General features: G+C 43.7%; 1 protein-coding gene across 4 annotated transcripts in view; it reads right to left on the reverse strand.

The window, feature by feature from the left end:
• Positions 1–18,337, reverse strand: part of AFF4 (ALF transcription elongation factor 4) — a 49,477-nt gene that overhangs the window by 3,709 nt on the left and 27,431 nt on the right. For all 4 annotated transcript variants that reach the window (XM_061457138.1, XM_061457139.1, XM_061457140.1 and 1 more), the window contains 16 exons: positions 17,567–17,603; positions 16,061–16,109; positions 14,763–14,783; positions 14,173–14,227; positions 13,202–13,239; positions 12,688–12,850; positions 11,272–12,189; positions 9,601–9,689; positions 7,219–7,456; positions 5,022–5,119; positions 3,587–3,650; positions 3,302–3,438; positions 2,832–2,903; positions 2,015–2,108; positions 1,216–1,259; positions 213–433 (listed from right to left, as the gene is read on the reverse strand). In XM_061457138.1, coding sequence (XP_061313122.1) covers positions 213–433; positions 1,216–1,259; positions 2,015–2,108; positions 2,832–2,903; positions 3,302–3,438; positions 3,587–3,650; positions 5,022–5,119; positions 7,219–7,456; positions 9,601–9,689; positions 11,272–12,189; positions 12,688–12,850; positions 13,202–13,239; positions 14,173–14,227; positions 14,763–14,783; positions 16,061–16,109; positions 17,567–17,603 — 2,338 coding nt within the window. The remainder of the gene's footprint in view (positions 1–212; positions 434–1,215; positions 1,260–2,014; positions 2,109–2,831; positions 2,904–3,301; positions 3,439–3,586; positions 3,651–5,021; positions 5,120–7,218; positions 7,457–9,600; positions 9,690–11,271; positions 12,190–12,687; positions 12,851–13,201; positions 13,240–14,172; positions 14,228–14,762; positions 14,784–16,060; positions 16,110–17,566; positions 17,604–18,337) is intronic.

Genomic DNA, 18,337 nt, shown 5'->3' on the forward strand with positions numbered 1-18,337 from the left:
ATATTACATCCAACCCCCATCCTTAATGGCTTTACAACTGACACTCAGCCAGCCTGGGGTTTCGCTGTAGACCAATGCACAACCTTCCACCTCACTTCTGCAGAGGACCTGGGTAAGCATCCTGCACACTACTAACTGCAATGCCCCAGTTCAAAGCCTGTGAGCACACTCTGGTACATCTGGCGTCCTAACCCTCCCCTGCCAGCTCTTACCTTTCTGTTCTTTAGACAGCTGTTCGGCTTGGTCCCATATTTCAGTGGCATAGAGGAAGTTGGATGTAACCTGGACATAGCTGGCAGCCATCTGATGGATCCTCTGGGGGATCGTCACCGAGGACCCACTTCCTGAAGGGTTGGCTGCCCCAGAAGAGTAATTTCCTGAATTCCCTGGAGACAGCTTTGGGGAGACTGGAGATGGCATACCCACGGGCTTGCTGCTTGGCCAAAGGAAACATTCAGTTGTAAACCACATATACACACACATGTACTTTGGGCACAGCACACTGTAAGATGCCCTCCGAGAGCCCTCTTCCCACATCTAAAGCACTCCCCCACCTTGCATATCAAGAGGGCAGGATTTGCCCTCCAACGCATGAAGTGCATGGAGCTGGGAACAACTGTTGAGGACCCTCCAACTCCTGTGTGTTAACTTCTTGGCCAAAACCTAATTGCCAAACCTCATCAACTCCTCATCCAATCAGATCTTAAATTCATTGTTTAAACAAATTGAACCCTAAAGAGTAATAATGAAAACATTACAACTACACGGTAACTATTCAGCCATAGAATAGTGACCTTCAGATAACACAATGCAAATCTGAAATGCCCTCCCACAACTCACAGAGTAATGATCAATGATCCAGCATTAGGCTTAAAAGAACAGAAGTAAATTGCTGCACTGTGGAACAGATGACTGAGAGCTCTTGTAACATTCTGGGCTTGCAGCATTAACAAAACCATTGTTTGGAGGGGAAAAAGCATTAAATAAACCAACAAAACTCACTGAGAGAAGTGACTTGTGTGTTAGTGACACACCGACCCTTAAGTCTTCCAAGCCTTTCTGCACACAAACAACTGAATCAAAACCTACACCCTCAGAACCATCACCCAACACTTTAAAGAGTGAAAAGCCACTTCCTGAGCACCTCAGGCACAGAGTGAACATAGAAAACTAGCTCTAGGTTGAGAAGCACAGGGAACAGCTTTGCCTACTCACCTTCCCATACCAGGTGATGGTGCTTGAGAATTATTATAGGAATTCTGTTTGGGGGGAAAAAAAAAAAAGAGATTTGTCACCTGATTCATGCCCGTACTTTCACCACTCACACTTTATCTGCTTATTTAAGTGGCTATTTTTGGCCAAATTAATTTTTGTTGTATTAAGCAATAACCACACTCTAACTAAGGTCCCAGTGAATTAACGTTTGGGTAAATATCCTCTTTTACTGATGACTAAGGCATAAATTAAGGGATTATTTTAGTAACACAAAGGCCACTAAATATACATAGGACTGGAGCAGTCCCCTGCTCAACCCGTTAGAGAACATCTTGCTTTTTTCAGCCCATTAATGGGAAGAAATCTGTTATTTCTGGCACTGAACAATTAAAGATGTCTCAAAAATCTGAGAAGTCAGGCATGAGACAATCCCATTTCCTCTCAGCTGGGAGCTTCAGAGAAACCCAGTGACATGAGTCACCTATCCCCAAGTGCTCCTTTGGGAAAGCTCCTTACATTAAGGACTGAGTAAAGCTACAGAAGCATCATAACTGTTTTTCCTCATCTGCAACATCTTGATTTAAATAAGCACTTGGAGGATGTGCCTCTTCATCTCCTTTCCCTGAGTTCAGGTAAATTCATGGCAGGGGGGATAACAAAAATACCAAACATCCCACTGCAAACACCACAGTCCTGAAAGACCCATTTGGGTTTGGTTGTCACAGTCTGAAAACCGGATTCAGGAATTCTAAGTGATGCAGAGCTTCAATGGGATTAGGGTTTAAGAACACACAATTACCTTCAGATGTTCAGTCAGAGTTTTAGAATATTTCAATGCACTTTCCTTCTTCAGCTTGAAAAGCCTTAGGTATAGCAGAGATTGGCACCGCAGACTGCCCAAAGACAGAACAACACAACACTCACAGTTCAAGTCTACTTTATCACAACCCAGTGAGTATCAAATAAACCTATATCAATGAACATCAAAAATCTAAGAGCTGTGTTTCTGACATTTTCTCAACCAACTCTGACTTCCAGCTAAGTTGCAACTCAACCATGAATCCATGACCCCCTTCGAATTCCCAAGGCCATAAACCCAGCTCTGTGCCTTCAGCTGAAACAATAAAATTCAGTGATTTTACTGATATAATCAGTTTCCAGTGCTGAGCTTAGAAAACAACAGTCAGTTACTTCCCAACACAAAGGTTTCATTTATTTCTTGCTCCCTTCAGGCCATACAGAGTCCAATGCATCCCACCATGGTCTCCCTTTTCTGCTTGACTCCAACTGATCCTGCTGAGGCCAACTCTTTACAGCCACTCCCAAGTTTGACTTAGCACTGGGTGAGCACACAGGAAGGACCCTCATCCTTTCTGCAGTTACTCCTTAACAGTTCAAAGACTTGGCCTTCGCTGTCAACATCCCCTCAGCCCCAGCCTACCGTAATCACATATACAGCAGTAACCTTTGTGTACAGCCAAGTGGAAAACTCATATGTGGTTCAAAACCACCTGAGAACTCAGTGTCGTACAGCATTTCATGTAGGGAAAACACTTGATATTAATCAGGGCATTAAGGTCAGACGGTGCATTGTACTAAGTTCAGAAGACACGTACCAAAGCACTGCTAGCCTTTTATCTGCAGCCGTGGCATCAGGTGCCAAGTAATTCTTCAGCTTCATAGTGTATCTGCAAACAAAGACAGCAAGTAAGCAACATAAAACCGACAGTTATCATTTATCAATCACCAAACATTGGTGTTTTCATGAATTCCTAGTTTTACTTTGTCTTCCCCAGTTCAGAAACTTCTCTCAGTCCCTAAACAAAATGCCAACTAGGCAGCAACTGCAACAGTTTTGCTTCTTGTGTTATGCCTTGTAGAGTGATGTCAAGAACCTTAGCAGAAAACATCTCAACCACCATGAGAACACTTTAAGCCTCAGTAACTGGAACGAACTGGGAAGTGATGCACTTATACTGGAGAAAGAGATCTCAAAAGCTGGCACAACTTCAGTGCATCTAGCAGCTCTGGTTTCCAGACATCTTTCCCACCCACTTCACTTTCGTATTTGCTTTGCAATGCTTACTTGATTAATTCCACAGTTTCTGAATACATAGGGAACGGGGACTTGGATTCCTGAGCATTTTTCTCCAATGCATTCCCACACTCAATGAACGACACTACAGCATCTAGGTAGTAGACAGCCTTCTCAAACCTGTCAGACTGAGCACATGGGAAAAGCTTTTAAGGACAAAACCCAGAGAGGAAGTACAAGAGAGCTGCAGTACAGGAGGGCAGCAAAATGGCAAGAGCAGGAAACAAACCCCAGTATAATGTGCAAACCCTGGATGAGTATCAGAGATCTACTTACCAATGCATCAGCATTATGTTTTAGCTTCTTTGCTTCTTGCAAATAATGATCAGCTGAGTAAGTCCTGCAATAGAGGACACAAGGAATCAGCCCCAGCCATATCGCGTTCCATTTTATGACTGAAGTTTCCTAATGTTGTCAAGTTTCCTATTTTCTGTGTTTAACTCAGGTTAGAGGAGCTACACTCTGATAAGCCAGGTAACCAGCACGGTTAGCTATAGTATTGTAAAATATAGCTTAAAGTCAGTTCTCTAGCTTCAGGTAATTCAAAACAGCATTTCAAACAAGTTAACAAATGTGACACAGTTAAATTTACTGCATTTGACACTCAAGCAAACCAAACCCCTGACCAACAACAGGGGCAGGGAAGGAAAAAACACAACACTTGAGGACAAATTCATCCAGTGCCTCCAGGACTGGCATTACTGGGGCTGTGAAAGAGAAATTATGACAGTAGTACAGAATAGCTGCATTCAGGTGTGAAATGCTTTCGCTTAGCCTCCCAAAGCAATCAAAGCTAAATGACTTCCACACCAAGATGAGCAGAAGACAATCATAAAAGTGTAATTATACATTTCAATATATTAGCGTATTACCTAGGAGATGATTTAAGTTTGAAATCAATTCTCCCATCCACACTATCTTACTTGTCAAAGAATTAAAGATATTTGAAATCAATGATTTTAACAGTCCACTTACAGGAAACTCAGGGAATTAAAAAGCAACAGTTACTACAGTTACTACTAAACCTATTCTATACCTACAAAATTAGCCAATAGTTCTAGGCCCAAGAAATCCTAAAACGCCTCAGTCAAAACCATAAGGTTCTACCATGTCACCATTCCAAAGCACAATGACCATTGCTCAGAGGGTGCTCTCGTTAGCTCTTCCTACACTTCAATTCACATTTGGAATTCATTTTTTAAAGAAGTTTGATGTTTTCTCGGTTTCTCATCCCTGTTTTGTCTTGGAATAATTGAAAAAAACCCCATAAACTCTTTTGCCCTAAATGACTGACAGTGCAGCTCAAATCACCGAAGTCACTTAACTCCTTTCTTTTACTTTCTGTAAGGAACAGCTATGAGGAAAAAACCACTGAGCAGCAGAGAGGTAGCAGCAGTGTCCTGATAAGGTGAAAAGGACACATCAGCATTTAAACCAAGAAGAGCCCTGAGCTATTTAAGTCTATTGCATGGTCCTCTAATGCTCGGCAGGAATGTGCAGGGCAGGCTACAGCTCCTCCTCAAGGACTGTGCTGTCTGCCAAGGCACTGGCCCGGGGAGCAGGCAGACAAGCACAGCACTGCAGGAACAACACAGAGCTCCCCAGGGTAGGAGTGTGTACCTAAGGTCTTTTGTGAAGCAAGACGACAGCTCTTCTCCACAGGGAGCTGGCCACGCTCCACAGAGGGAGAGGCACCTTCTGCTGTTCTTACCTATCATCGAAAACAAGTTTTGCTCTTCTTGACTTGGAGCTCTCTGCAGACTGAGCAGACACAGGAGGGCAGCTGGATGAATTGTTCAGAATCTTTTCCTGAAAGGAAAATTGGTGCCAAAGAATAAATGTAAAGATCAGTTACATCTTCTTTGCCTTCAAGAACAGCATCTGTTGCATACATGCCTCCCAATGATTTCATACATTATATGCAATAAGGTCAGTCTTGCAGCTGGTTCAGCTGCCATTCACCACACACAGCAACACAGCTTCCACGGGGCTTTCACCTACAGCTGGCACAGAGGCTATAACCAAGCTCCTCAGTCTAACACACCAGAGGATGTCCATTAGAAGAAAGAATCCAGCCAAGGCTTTCTAGATACATCCAGGCCAGGAAATCCTTGCCTGAATCTCCCATGTCTCTGTTTCCAAGTCCTGGATTTCTACTCTAGCAAAGAGCTGATGATTATTATTTATGATTTCTCCTAACAACAGTACGCTCAGCTGAACGTCTTTGCCTTGGAAAAAGAGTACTTTGGAAGAATAAGCGTCATCATCAGGGAGAAAAGTAGCTGTCTTCACAACACACTGCCCTTGCTCCTCTAAATTATGGCTCAATATGACATTTCAGGCCAAAGACTGGACACTAGAAGCATGTTATGAATCAGAAGTGAACCCATTTTTATTTGCTAAACAATACAAAACAGCTCCCCAGCTTCATAAGTGTTTTCTGCTCTCTTGATTTACCATGACCAAAGGCCATCTATATAGACGTATTTCATAACTTACACTTATCAGATTATTGCTTATCAAGAGGATCCTGGAGTTACAAGGCACCAGACTGACACAGCGATGTGCTATCTGCCATTGCAATGTAGAAACAGCAATGAAATATGCAGTGCAATGCAGGAGGAGTACTTACTACTTGACTAAGTAGGCATGACTAAGCATACGTGAAGAGTAAAATGATAAACATCTCGCACATTAACTGCTGGCTTCAGGACATTTTCTATGCTGACAAATAAAGGGCAAAGCCTCAGCCTGTAAGGTAAAGGCACTGTCTGCAGCTCCTGGAAGTGCCTTATGCAGCCACTGATGTGCACAGCCCTGCCAGGCTCCTCTGATCCCACCGCACTGCCACTGGCACTAACACAGCATCTCCCAGTTCAGATATTCAAGAGCTCCACCCTGATGACTAAGTTGCTTTCTGCCATCACTAATGTCTATTTGCTGCTTCACCCCTCCCCAAATCAATTCTCTTTCCTGAGCATTGTTGGATTTTGCTTCTGAGCTACTGAGGTTTAGCAGCTCCTTCAGCTGCTGGAGTTTCTGCAGCCCGTCAGAGGCCCTGGGGCTTTGCTGCAGAGAGCTTGGAGGCAGCCACACCAGCACCTGCAGCACACACTGGAATCACACAGAAAGGTGAAATCCTCCCAGTTAAACACTGTGCTCAAAACTGGTTATACAACGGGAACTGCGCATCACAGGTATTCAACAATACGCTCTCAGATGGCTTCACAGGCTAAATTCTATCCAGTTCTACATATTTCTATACTGACCAACAAGCACATTATACTTTTAAGTCACTAAATTTAATTTCCCTATAATATTTTTTAATTCCATCACGCTGAAATATCTCCCTAACCTAAATCTCTTAAAACCATTTTCTGCACCATCTTTATTCATAACCACGTTTTCTCCACTCCAACCACAGCCAGCGCTGCATATTCCTGACCTGGAGTTAAAATGATCTTTCTGTGGTCCCACAGTGTCATGAAATGAGAACTACAGCTTCACACCCTAGCACTGAGAGTGGACCAAGCTCCTGCTCTCCTTAAAAATCAGGGCAAGCTCTGTATCGGCTCCAATGAAACAAGAGTAACCTCGTTCTTCCATTTACCATTGTGTAAACAGCTTCCTGGTGATATTCCTTACGAACAGATTCAACAATCCAGAAGCAGCACCAGTAATCAGAAGATGATTAAACACATTTGGTAGGAATACACATTACTATTCCACAATCTCTCCCAAATTGTCTTCTAATTTATAGACTTCCAAAGTGCTCAAGCACGAGGACACGACACAATACAGACCCAAAACCAACTGCGTTTAACTTGACTGCAAATTGTTGTTTAGGTCACACCGAGCATCTCAAACTGCAATGCAAAGCAAGAGGCATGTACAGGAAAGCCCTTTACCTTGGTTTCTTTAGCACTGCTAGAACCCTTGCCCTCTGTTTTCTTCTGTTTGGAAGAGGAGCTGCCCTTACTGCCACCACTGCCCTCCTTGCCAAGGTTGCTGCTGGACTTCAGGGACGAGGACTGACTGATCGTCCTCTTCCGGGAGCCATGCTCTTGCTTGGCATCTTTCTGCAGGACTGGGGCAGCAGGAGACGGCAGCAAATCCTTCTCTTTAATAGCACTTGGCTTTGAGGACCTGGACCAAAGGAATAAATTCAGCTTTGGGGTTTCTTTCCTTAAAAAAAACCCAAAATGAAACCAACCAACCCCTGAAAACACCCCCCCACCACCCCAAAACCTTTTCTTTATTATTTTGAATACATCTATTACTTAAAACTGATACATTTTTTTAAACAAAGCAGATTTGTATTGTTTAACCTGGCAAAGCAGATATGGAGGGAAAGAAAGAGACTAATCATCCCGGTGAGTAGGTTCCTATGAAGCCAAAGCTAACCCGCTTTCCCCATCTCATTTGTTCTGACCTGAACACACAGCAGACAAGTTCTAACCATAAAACCACACCCCTCCAAGAGTTCTCCATAAAACATCCACCCTGAACACTTGGGGTGTAAGGAATGGATGCCAGCGTTAGCGCCAGGCTGTCTGTTCCCAACTCATCATCTAACAGCTCAGATAGAAGATGGTCCAGATAAATGTTCTCTGGAACCCAGGCACCTGGAAAGCTTTCTCATTGCAGCCTTTCAGTACACTCTTACTTGGCTGCTGAGGGCTAATGTTGGCTATTCCAGGCTTCCCATAACTGTTTCTACCGATTACCTTTGTAAGATCATAGAGTTTCATTTTGTTCTATGCCCTTCAAGATAACTGCACTGGCAGTCAAACAAGTATCAGAAATAACAGGTAAAAAAGCATAATCAAGCTAGAAATGCATCCACTTATTCTACATCTGTTTCCTAACAAATAGTAAGACACTGTTTAATTCAGAATGGGCAAACAAGCTTCCTAGCATCTGATGTGCTGCAGCTTCTCACATTATTTGTAATTTGGCCATTACTCACTATACAGAAACATTTTCCATGACAATTATACCAGTTTTCAGCCACTTGATCTGAAACAGCAGCTTGAAAAGGCAGTGGAAAAAACCCTTGCTTTTCCTGTGGAGTAACACTGACCAAGAAATACACAGCCTAACAGCTAGCCCAAAAAGCATGGGAATTTACAGACATAGCAAACAACTGAAGGAGGATTAATCAACGTTATTGAGTCGTTAATTCTGCATTACTTTGCTTTTGTGTAACTCACACTTTCTTCAGCTAATCTCTCAAGCAAACGTGAGGCTAAATCCACAGATCCAAATCTCAAAGCCATCAGCTTCCCATGTGTGCTGGTTTTAGCTTGGAAAGTTACTTTTCTTCCTAGCTGCTTTGGATTTAGTATGGGAATAACACTGATAACACATGGGTATTTCAGCTGCTGCTAAGTAGTGTTTACACCAAGTCAAGGACTTTGCAGCTTCTCACGCCCCAGCAGCGAGGAGGCTGCGGGCACAAGAGGCCAGGAGGGGATCCAGCCAGGACAGGAGGCCAAAGGAGCATCCCAGACCATATCACACCATGCCCAGTCTAGAAACCGGGGGGAATTGTTCAGGGAGACCTCAATCACTGCTTGGGGATGAGCTGGGTATCAGTCAGTGGGTGGCAAGCTCCTTCTTGTGCATCCCTTGGCTGGTTGTTTTTCCTTGAGTTATGTCTCCTTCCCTTTTGGTTATCTCCCTTTTCATTACAATTATTAGTATTTTACTTTATTTCAATTAATAAACTTCTCAATTCTCCTCCCCATCCCACTGGGAGATTGCAATGAGCCAGCAGCTGCCTGGTACTTAGCTGCCAGCTGGGGTTAAACCACATTTAAGCCAGTTAAGTAATTTATTTGCAGTTTACACTTGCCAAATGGGGAATTATCAGAGTGAGGTAATTTAAAAGCACAGATTTTGCATGATCAAAAAGCTGTTTTTTGGTGGAAATCTGCAGAAACAGCTGATTTCTAAAACAAAACAACCTCCAGCTGTATATTAGAGTAAAACCAGGAAGCACTGATTCCATAAGACACGAACCCTTCACCTGAGCAGTCACCTTGCTTCTGTTAAGTCAAACAACTGTCTATGGTCAATGTTTTTGGTTATGGAAATTTATTTCCAACAACTTCTAGGAGGAACTCTGAATTCTGTCTGAAGGGTAAGAAACAATGAAATGTTACCAACTGCTTCATAATGTGGAAACACATGGTGGGAAGAGGCAAGGAGGAGAGGGGAGAAAACAGGCACCCGTCTCCTTGATCACCCCGAGCCCTCAGTGGTGAAAACACAGCCGAGATACTCACTCCCTGCTGCTGGAAGTCTTGTGTCCTGATGGAGCTTTTTCTTCCAGTTTTGTTTTCTTGCTTTCACTGCCTCTGTTCTCATCCTCGTTCTGAGTAAAGCAAACAAGAAACAGATCCAGGCAAAGGTCCACAGTTACAGCCTCACTGACAGTGGCAATGTTGCATAAAGAGACTTAATTTAGCAGGTGTTTTGCAGTGTACAAGATAGGTACAGATGACAAGGATATGCCCTACAGCATCTACTCCATATCAAATATTAGACCAGACCCCAATACTGGAACATAACTGAAAACAAAGCCTGGATTCTGAATTCCCAACCTGCATAAAAGAATCAGCAGCCAAGCTGTTCATTTTAATACAGGCATGTTATCACCATGAACTACTGGAAGTACCAACACAGTGAATAAAGGTCTCCTTGAAAACACACATCCCAGTAAGTGGCCAAGTTTTCTTAGGTTGCTCAGTAGGAAAACTGGTTTAACTGAAATTATCCATCTCCTCTGGAGACTCAAACAACACTCTGAATGGTATCACAGAAACATGGAACCATGAAATGTTTGGGCTTGAAAGGGACCTTAAAGCTCCTCCAGCTCCAGCCCCTGCCACGGGCAGGGACCCCTTCCACTAAAGCAGCTTGCTCCAAGCCCCTGTGTCCAACCTGGCCTTGAACACTGCCAGGGATGGGGCAGCCACAGCTTCTCTGGGCACCCTGTGCCAGCGCCTCAGCACCCTCACAGGGAAGAACACAACCACGTAATCCTCTGATTCCAGATGTCAACAGTCTCACAACCACTGACAAATCCCTGCCAGAATGAAATATTCAGGATGAAATCCCATTTCTGACCCCCCGAGCCAGGCCTGCACAGTGCTGACTGCATGGAAACCAGGAACCTGTAAACATTTATTGGATCACTGAGTCCCTCTGACAGGTCTGCTCTTATACAGACTGTCTGAGGTTTCTAAAAGCAGTTTAAGATGACACTGCCAACTTCTTCTCACCATTCCCCCCTCTCAAGAGTATCACTTCTATTCAGCTCCCCATCGATTCCTGTGCATTCACTGCCCCCAGGCACCCCTGCTATTTATTTAGAGGTGAAAAGATGAAATGTTTTTTTGCAAAATATTAACTATCATTATGGAGAGATCCCCCTGCTCCCAGTAGAGCAGCACCCCTGAGATCACAGTTTCTGCTGCAGCCATGCCCCAGGCCCATTTCTGCACCATCTCTTGTCCTGGCACTATGCAGCTGCATGATTCACTGGCTCACGGAGCTGATCCAGCTTTCACCTTTTTCTTGGCCAGGTGAATTTTCCATTGGATCAGCTGCCTGAGGTGGCCTGCAGTGCACCAGGGGCTGTGCCAGATCAAGTGGAGGCATGAGAGGGCAGGATGCAGCAGCGTTCACAGGTACAGAAGCTGTGCTACCTCCATGAGCTCCAGCTGCAAGTGCAACCTTCTCCCTTCCCCTTTTCACTCCAAAGGAAAATCCCAACAGTCTCTACCACCACAGGGATGATCCATGTGTTCTACACAACACAAAACCATCCCCTAAACTGCTTAGTCACCGCACTGAGGTACAAACTGCATTACTAGGCTATGTGTGTGTGACACCAGCAGCGATGCCCTAAGGGGCTAAGGCACAGGCAAATCTCTCCCCAACAAAATCATCACCTGCTTGTGTTTCCTTTTGCCTTTTGTAGAACTCTTGTCAGACGGCTGCTTCTGGGATTCTCTCGTGTGCTTCTCTGGCACGGGTTTCTTTTCCACTTTGGGTGCGTCAGCATCCTTGTAAGGCTTCCCTGGTATTCTTGATAAGAGGCTCAGGTCAATCTTCACAACGAGTGGGTACCTTTCATCAGGATCACTGAGTGGTGAAAGAAGCTCTTTCTCTTCCATAGGAGAGAACATTCTTTGCCGAAAAAAGCTGTCATCCTCCTCCATGGAAGATTTAACAGGAGTCCTATTGCTCTCAGAATATTTGGGTGTTTGTGAGGAAGGAGGCAGGCTCTCGTTTTCATCTGAATCAGAGGATGAGGTATCTGTTTCTATGAATTCCCTGGATTTCTGGGCAGATTTGCTTGAAGCCTTGTATTTCTTTTTCTCTGTTGTAGGCCGAGGGGAAGATTTGGGCTCTTTCTTTATATTGGGTTTTCTGGAGCCTTTTGTGGCTGCCTTATGCCTGTTGGAAGGGATATTTGTTGCCATGTCTACTGGGGTTTCACTTTCTATTTTAAGACCTCCTCTAGGCTCTTCAACAGATGTCTTTTCTGCTTTCTTGGGCTGCTTTTTACCTACAGTCCTCCTCTGTGTTGAGCTGTCACTCTGGGCAGGTGATTTCTGCCTGCCACGACTGCCCTCCGAGCCCTTTTGGGTGGGTTTGGAATCTCGCCCCGGGGTAGAGGAAATGGAATCCTTGGATCCACTTTGATCAGTGTATCCGCTCCCTGTGCCCTGATCCCGTCCCTCCTTTTTATAGCCTTGGGAAGATGGAATATTGCTGTCCACGGAAGAAGCTGGTGATACTTTGTGTGAATTGACTTTGTTCAACCAGTTATCCAGTTGCCACTTGTTTGTTGGTGGTGGCTCTGGCTAAAAAACAAACAAAAACCCCAGTGTTAAATAAAGTATTTCACATTTCTCCCATCTTTCCCATGGCACAGCTGTAAGATGCTGCAGGCCAAACAAGAGGTACACCAGAATAACAGAGATAAACAAGGAATGAGATAGGTTGATGAATATAGGTATAAATAACAGCTCTTCTTTTCCCTTCCTCTGGAGCAGCTGCTAGCAACAGGCAGTATTTGCTGCCATGGCTTTCCACGCTAAAAGCCTGCAGCTTCTTAGGGTGCTGTTACCATATCTGACTTCTGCTCCCCAACAGGTAATTGGTGGCAAAAAGCACCTCAAATTCAAACCTCAAATGCGTGCTTATGTAGAGAACCGTTACCATATCCAACCACCGGTACTTCAGCAAAAGAATAGTTCACCTTGAAAATGATCCCATGATTTTAGTACTCTTTTCTGCTTTTAAAACTCAGGATTAATGCCCAGCCAATGAAGAGAGCCCAAATCCATGTCAAACCCTACCTCGGGGGATGCGCTCTGGGATGGTTCATTAGCTTCACTGTCACTGGAACTGCTTTCACTTTCAGAGTCAGATCCTGAACTGCTTTCAGATCCACTATGGCTGCTCGAGTCATCCCGTGAATTATCTGCTCCTTCACTGTTATGCTGTGAAGGTTCAGAGTTACTGAAACCAAAAATGAGGGAAAATTAACAAACACCACCCAAGGCACAAACAGATCCCAGAATTCTTGCATTAGAAACAATAAAATGCAGTATTTTAATCAACATTTACGAGAAAATTCAACATAACTGAGCACAGCTCACGCTGGAACAAACACCAGTCTTTGTTTCTCCCCTTCCCAAAGCGGTTAGTGTAGTTAGCAGCATCTATGCTATTTAATCACCAATCCAATTCTCATTGCCTTTTGCTTTAACACAAGATGAAACCCAGACATGAATCTCAGAAGTCGGGAGTGCTGACAGTGCTGAACATCACCACTCTGCTCTCCCTGCGCAATGCAGCAGGAATGCCTACCTTCCAGGTGTGCTCCTTGGCACTGTCTTATCACAGTCCTGCAATCAAGAAAAGGAGCGTGAAACTTCCAGAAGTTATTTAGGATTGTACATACACTTCAGTTGCAAAGCATCAACTTAGAGCCTTCACAGCATCTTAATTCAGTGCTTACTGCAGTGTAAATTTGTCTGCATTTTCCTTATACAGAAAACCAGAGTTATTTTCTCCAAGTTTTCACCACAATCTATCATCTCGGAGTCCCATATATTCCGACTGCAGTTCTAAGAGCTCCTATTTCCACCACTCACTACGTTTTCATCTTTTTGAAGGAGCTGGTTCAATGTATTACAACATATCCCCAAATGCCAGAGTAGCAGGAATTAACCAACTGAATGTACTATGTCAGGGTCTTCCGCATGAAGAAAATCAAGTACTAGAGCTGGGAACAGGCAGCAAAAGAGCAGGAGAGGAGTGTGGCTCACTGCAGGGTAGCACAGACCCTCCAGGGACTGTTCATTTAGCTAAATGCCATTTCTGGCAGAAGCTGCACCAAGTTAATATTGAGAAAGAGGAGAAAAGGGACTTTTCAACAAAATAAAGGTGCTGCCATATACTCCTGGTGACAGATAAAGCATCCCTTATTATCCCAAACTACTAATATGCAGAGAAGTTTATACCATGTACTCTTTAGCTGGAGTGGCAGAGCATGAAAGGGTCTACCTTTAAATGGTGGGCCACCCCATATGTTTAAAGCACACTATTGTCATTTTATGTTCAGAGAAAGCCCACCTGAAGTCAGTAAAACAAGATTTTCTAAATCCAAGCATACTGTTTCCACAAACCAGGTAATTTTCCCCAAGTTTACATTTAGGAGGTTTGTCTAAAAACATTCCATTTGGTTTTTAATCACAAACCTCTTCTTAAGCCGCCCAGTTTGCTGGTGGAATATTGAATACTGCTCTACTTCGGAAGCTCTGACTGAAGGAACATACCTGCTCTCCATCGCTGTCTTCGCTACTGCTAAGTTTTAAGTCATCTTTCAACATACTAAGTAAAAGGGAGAAAGTGAGACAAGTTTTTCCATGTACTTTAATTACTTTCAAAGCATTCTTCTATATTTCAACATGCTATTGTTTATACTACAGAGCAGGCTGCGTGGGTGAAATCCACAAGACACCATTCTAGCATTTAACGTTCAAGAATGGTGAGTTTAGTCATTCTCTGGAGAAGAATAAGGATTCTGGGACTGAGACTCCTCAGTCCATTCTGGTCAATTCAGAAAGGAAATTTGACACAATTTACTGATGCAGGAGGAGTTAACTTACAGACAATGGCCAGGAATATTGTTTTAAATAGAATGAAGAAAGCTAACACTAGGGGCTGTTTCCTGTCTCATGGCAACACTGCGACTGTTGTAAGCCATAATTACTATTATTCAAAGCCATCATTATCGATGGTAGTCATACATGCACACACTGTTTCACAACACAAAATAGGTGAACACACTGAAAACGCCAAGCAAGACTACAGGGCTTTTGTGCTTATTGAAACCCCCCCGGATTACAGAAACGAAACATCTTACTCTGTCTGGTTCGATTCGCATCTGGAAAAAGAAAAGGAGAAAGGATCAGAAGTGTAACACATCCGGGTTTCACAGCCCAGCTGCTCTACTGGTGATCTGAAAAGGAACACCAGCCTCTAGCATCTAGTTCTGAAACGTTTCATTGCTATCCCTCTACAAAAGATGCATTTCTCCCCTTTTTAAAGTTCTTGTGACCAGCTCACAACCACTGAGGAGGGTTTATTGATTTAAAACTGGATTGTCACAGGAAACATCATCTCAGCTTTCTTCCTGCACATCCCAGTCCAAGACCAATTCTTGTTCTCATAGCCCCCAGCTCGGGAATAGCACAACTCCTTCTTGGTCTATACTGCTGTGACAGAAGCAAAGCCAAATGGTGAACTTGTATTTCCACCATTCATTGAACTGGTTACAGGTGAGCATCTTAAACAAACTGACTGTATGTCTACAGTAACTCAGGGGGGTTCTTTTTGTTCTATTCCCTTCTTATAGGCTTTTTAGTCTTGCTAACACCGTAACATGCATACAGACAAGCAGAACTAGACTTCATCTGTGGCTGCATCACAACAAGTACTAGTTTAGTTTTCAGAATCTACAAACACTCTCCTTAAACATACAATCAGCTGCTAATCATTGACTTTCTTTGCCGTATTTGTTTGGAAACAATCTTTTAACAGCTTGTATTGAATTCCAGGTGTGAGAAAGGTGCACTACAGCCATCTAGAATATTCCACCTGCCTTTTTAATTCCAGTTCATGCTTGACAAAGTAAAACATTGGGTCTGTGTGTAACTAATGGAAATGTCTGTCAGTTCAGACATTGAGCAGGACAAACTCAACCAGATCCCAAACGCACTTTACTGTCTCCTCCAGTACAAACCAGTTCCCACCCTGTCTATCTGTGTTGTCACCACAAGCTGCTTCCAGCTGACAGCTCTGCAATGCACACGTTTGGGAAGTCCTGTCCCATCCTGCCCATTCCTACGTGCTGACGCCACTGCGGTTCCCAAGCTGACTCCAAGGTCCATGCTCTTGCACATTTACCCTGACAACTGACAAGAAGGCAGGGGAATGGAGAGGCAGCACAGGATGTGTGTTACTCACTCCAGTGAGCAATCCTTGGTCTAATGTCCCAGAAAATGGCTGCTTAACCATGATCCCCTTTTTGTGCCAGTCAAGCAGAAGTATGTGAAAGTGTCTGTGCAAGAGCTGACACATCCTAGTGAAAGAAACTGCTATCGTCCAAGTCCCTTAAGATCCAGCTATTGTTTGTGAAAGGTTTTCTCAGCAGCCACTTACGCTTTGGACTGGTGACCATTGGATGTTTTCGATGAAGGATTGTAACGTTCTAGAAGAAGAAAAAGAAGAAAGGCAACGTGAAAACTCAGCCAGCAAAACAAGGCACTCCAAAGCTGCCAAGAGGATACAGACAGAGAGAAACCAGGAAGAGCTGAGTAGACAGGAGAAAGTAGTAACTCACTGACACAAGGTACAATCTCCAACAAACCAAAAGGAACAGAGAAGTGAGTGGATACAGAGACAGAATACTAAATACAGCAAATATGAATCAAGAAACTCTAGAAAATGATGTAAATCATTGTTGCCTGAGCCAACGCACAATTTGTTACTGATGGTGTGAAAGCTGTTTTGTTTCTATCAAGATTAATTTCTTGCCTTTGACATGCAGGATACAGGATGTAAATCAGCCTGTCCCTACGCAGCTTGTCAGTAAATGACCAGCCTTCACATCCAGAAATCAAAGTCAGAAGGCAGTTCTTAAGGCAGCAATACACCCGAATGTGATCTGCTTTTTGGGCTGGGGCTTTTTTCCTTCCCTTTTCTTTAGTTCTGGCAAATAGCTAAGGGTAGAACAGAAACTAGAACTGAGGCTGTCAAAAGCTTCCCAGAGAATTCAAACGGGAGTTGAAAACTGGCGCTGGGTTTTGATTAACCATGCCTCATCACTCACAGCCCTAAAGATCAGTTGCTCCTCTAACAAAGTCTGTGGTTTAGGTTTCTGGATTTGAGTTATTTCCTTCATTTCCCACGGTAATAGGTGTTCAGATTAAGCTGCATGGGAATATCTAAGAATAAACCATTCCTCTTTTACTATTTAATCTGTTTAATCACTTCCAGAGGAAGTGGGAAGACCTTTGGAAGGGAACAGTGAAAATCTAATTCAAGTTTAGCTGGTAGTTACCTGTGCTGTTATTAACTCCAGTAATATTTGAAACAATGATAAAGAGAACTTAAAGCTGCTTTTGTCTGAAATCTGAAAGTGCATTTTGGGGCATGAAATTCAATGTTATTACTGAGCCTATCACTGTGTGAGCTCCTCTCCAGTCCTCGCTTTTGCTTTTAAAACAACAGAGTGAAAACAAACAGCGAGGCTGCAATGTAAGCACGAGCCCTATCTCGGTTTCCAGCGTATCTCCAAGCAGGCAGCTGGCTTTTTTACAGGGTGTTTTGGTTCAGGACTCTGCTATTTTCAGTCCGATGAAGCACAGAGGGAGGCATTTTCTCCAGAATTAGAACAAATGACAAATTAAAACCACTATTTTTTTCCCTAGAAGACAATAACAACCTTGCAACTCAGTTACAGCTTTCTTGATCACAACAGAACCGTGACACAGAAGCAAGCAATTGTTCAAGAGGTTAAAACCTGAGAAAGTAAAGAAACTCTTAACTTCGACTCCATCCTGACACCAGTCTGGGAAGTCTCATTCCCTAAAGAGCAGGAGGTGCTGAGAAAAGTGAATCACAACCAAATCACTGAACATATTACAGGAAGTTTCGTATACTTACTCTGCTCCCCCGCTCCAAAGCTGGGCTGCTGAGACTCCTAAGGGAATAAAAGATCACAAGTGGGTTTTCATTGGGAATTTTAACACATCAAAAGCCATGCTGGAAGCAAGCTGCTCTTTCAACTGAAAGGATGGCACCCAACCCCTGCAGAAAACACCCAGTGATACAGGAGGGATTTGTTATCTGGGCCCCAGCACCTCTCACCAGCCCTCATGGGAAGGAACACTTCCAACCCCTCTTCCTCAGGACAGCTTTCTCACTTGCTTAGCTTTAAGAAGGGCCACATGCAGTTGTATTAGATGATAGCCGAAAGCCAGAACCCCTACATAACATCCATAAACCCCATGTTCATGTTTGCAAGGAGAGGAGCTCTTCAGTGGCTTTTTCTTTATCTTTCTTATACACAGACAAGCTTTGCTGCTGGTTTTACGTGTTTTCACCTGAACTCCAAGCCAGTCCTGGCAAACACAGCCCAGCAGAGCTGGCTGCCATGTCATTCCTCCCTGCAAAGGCCACGTCTTCATGTGACTGGACAAGTCACTTGTACAGAAGCCAGTAAACAAGGACATGCAGCTTCCTTTGGTATATAATGAATCTATTACCTGTAAATCAAGCCATGGAAGATAAAGCCTTGCGAACGTTAGCACTTGTGTAACTGCTTTCTGAAACCCTACAATACTGTTTCGACAAACAAATACGCAGAGGCTACTGAGTTACTGAAAACCTACTTCTAGGCTCGAGTGCCCTTTTAAAATAGGACCTTCCTGACCT

The sequence above is a fragment of the Pezoporus flaviventris genome, unplaced genomic scaffold (genome assembly GCF_033815535.1).
Source record: "Pezoporus flaviventris isolate CSIRO_AGI_PZ_B2104156 unplaced genomic scaffold, CSIRO_AGI_Pfla_v1 ptg000023l, whole genome shotgun sequence".
NCBI classification, from domain to species: Eukaryota; Metazoa; Chordata; class Aves; order Psittaciformes; family Psittacidae; genus Pezoporus; species Pezoporus flaviventris.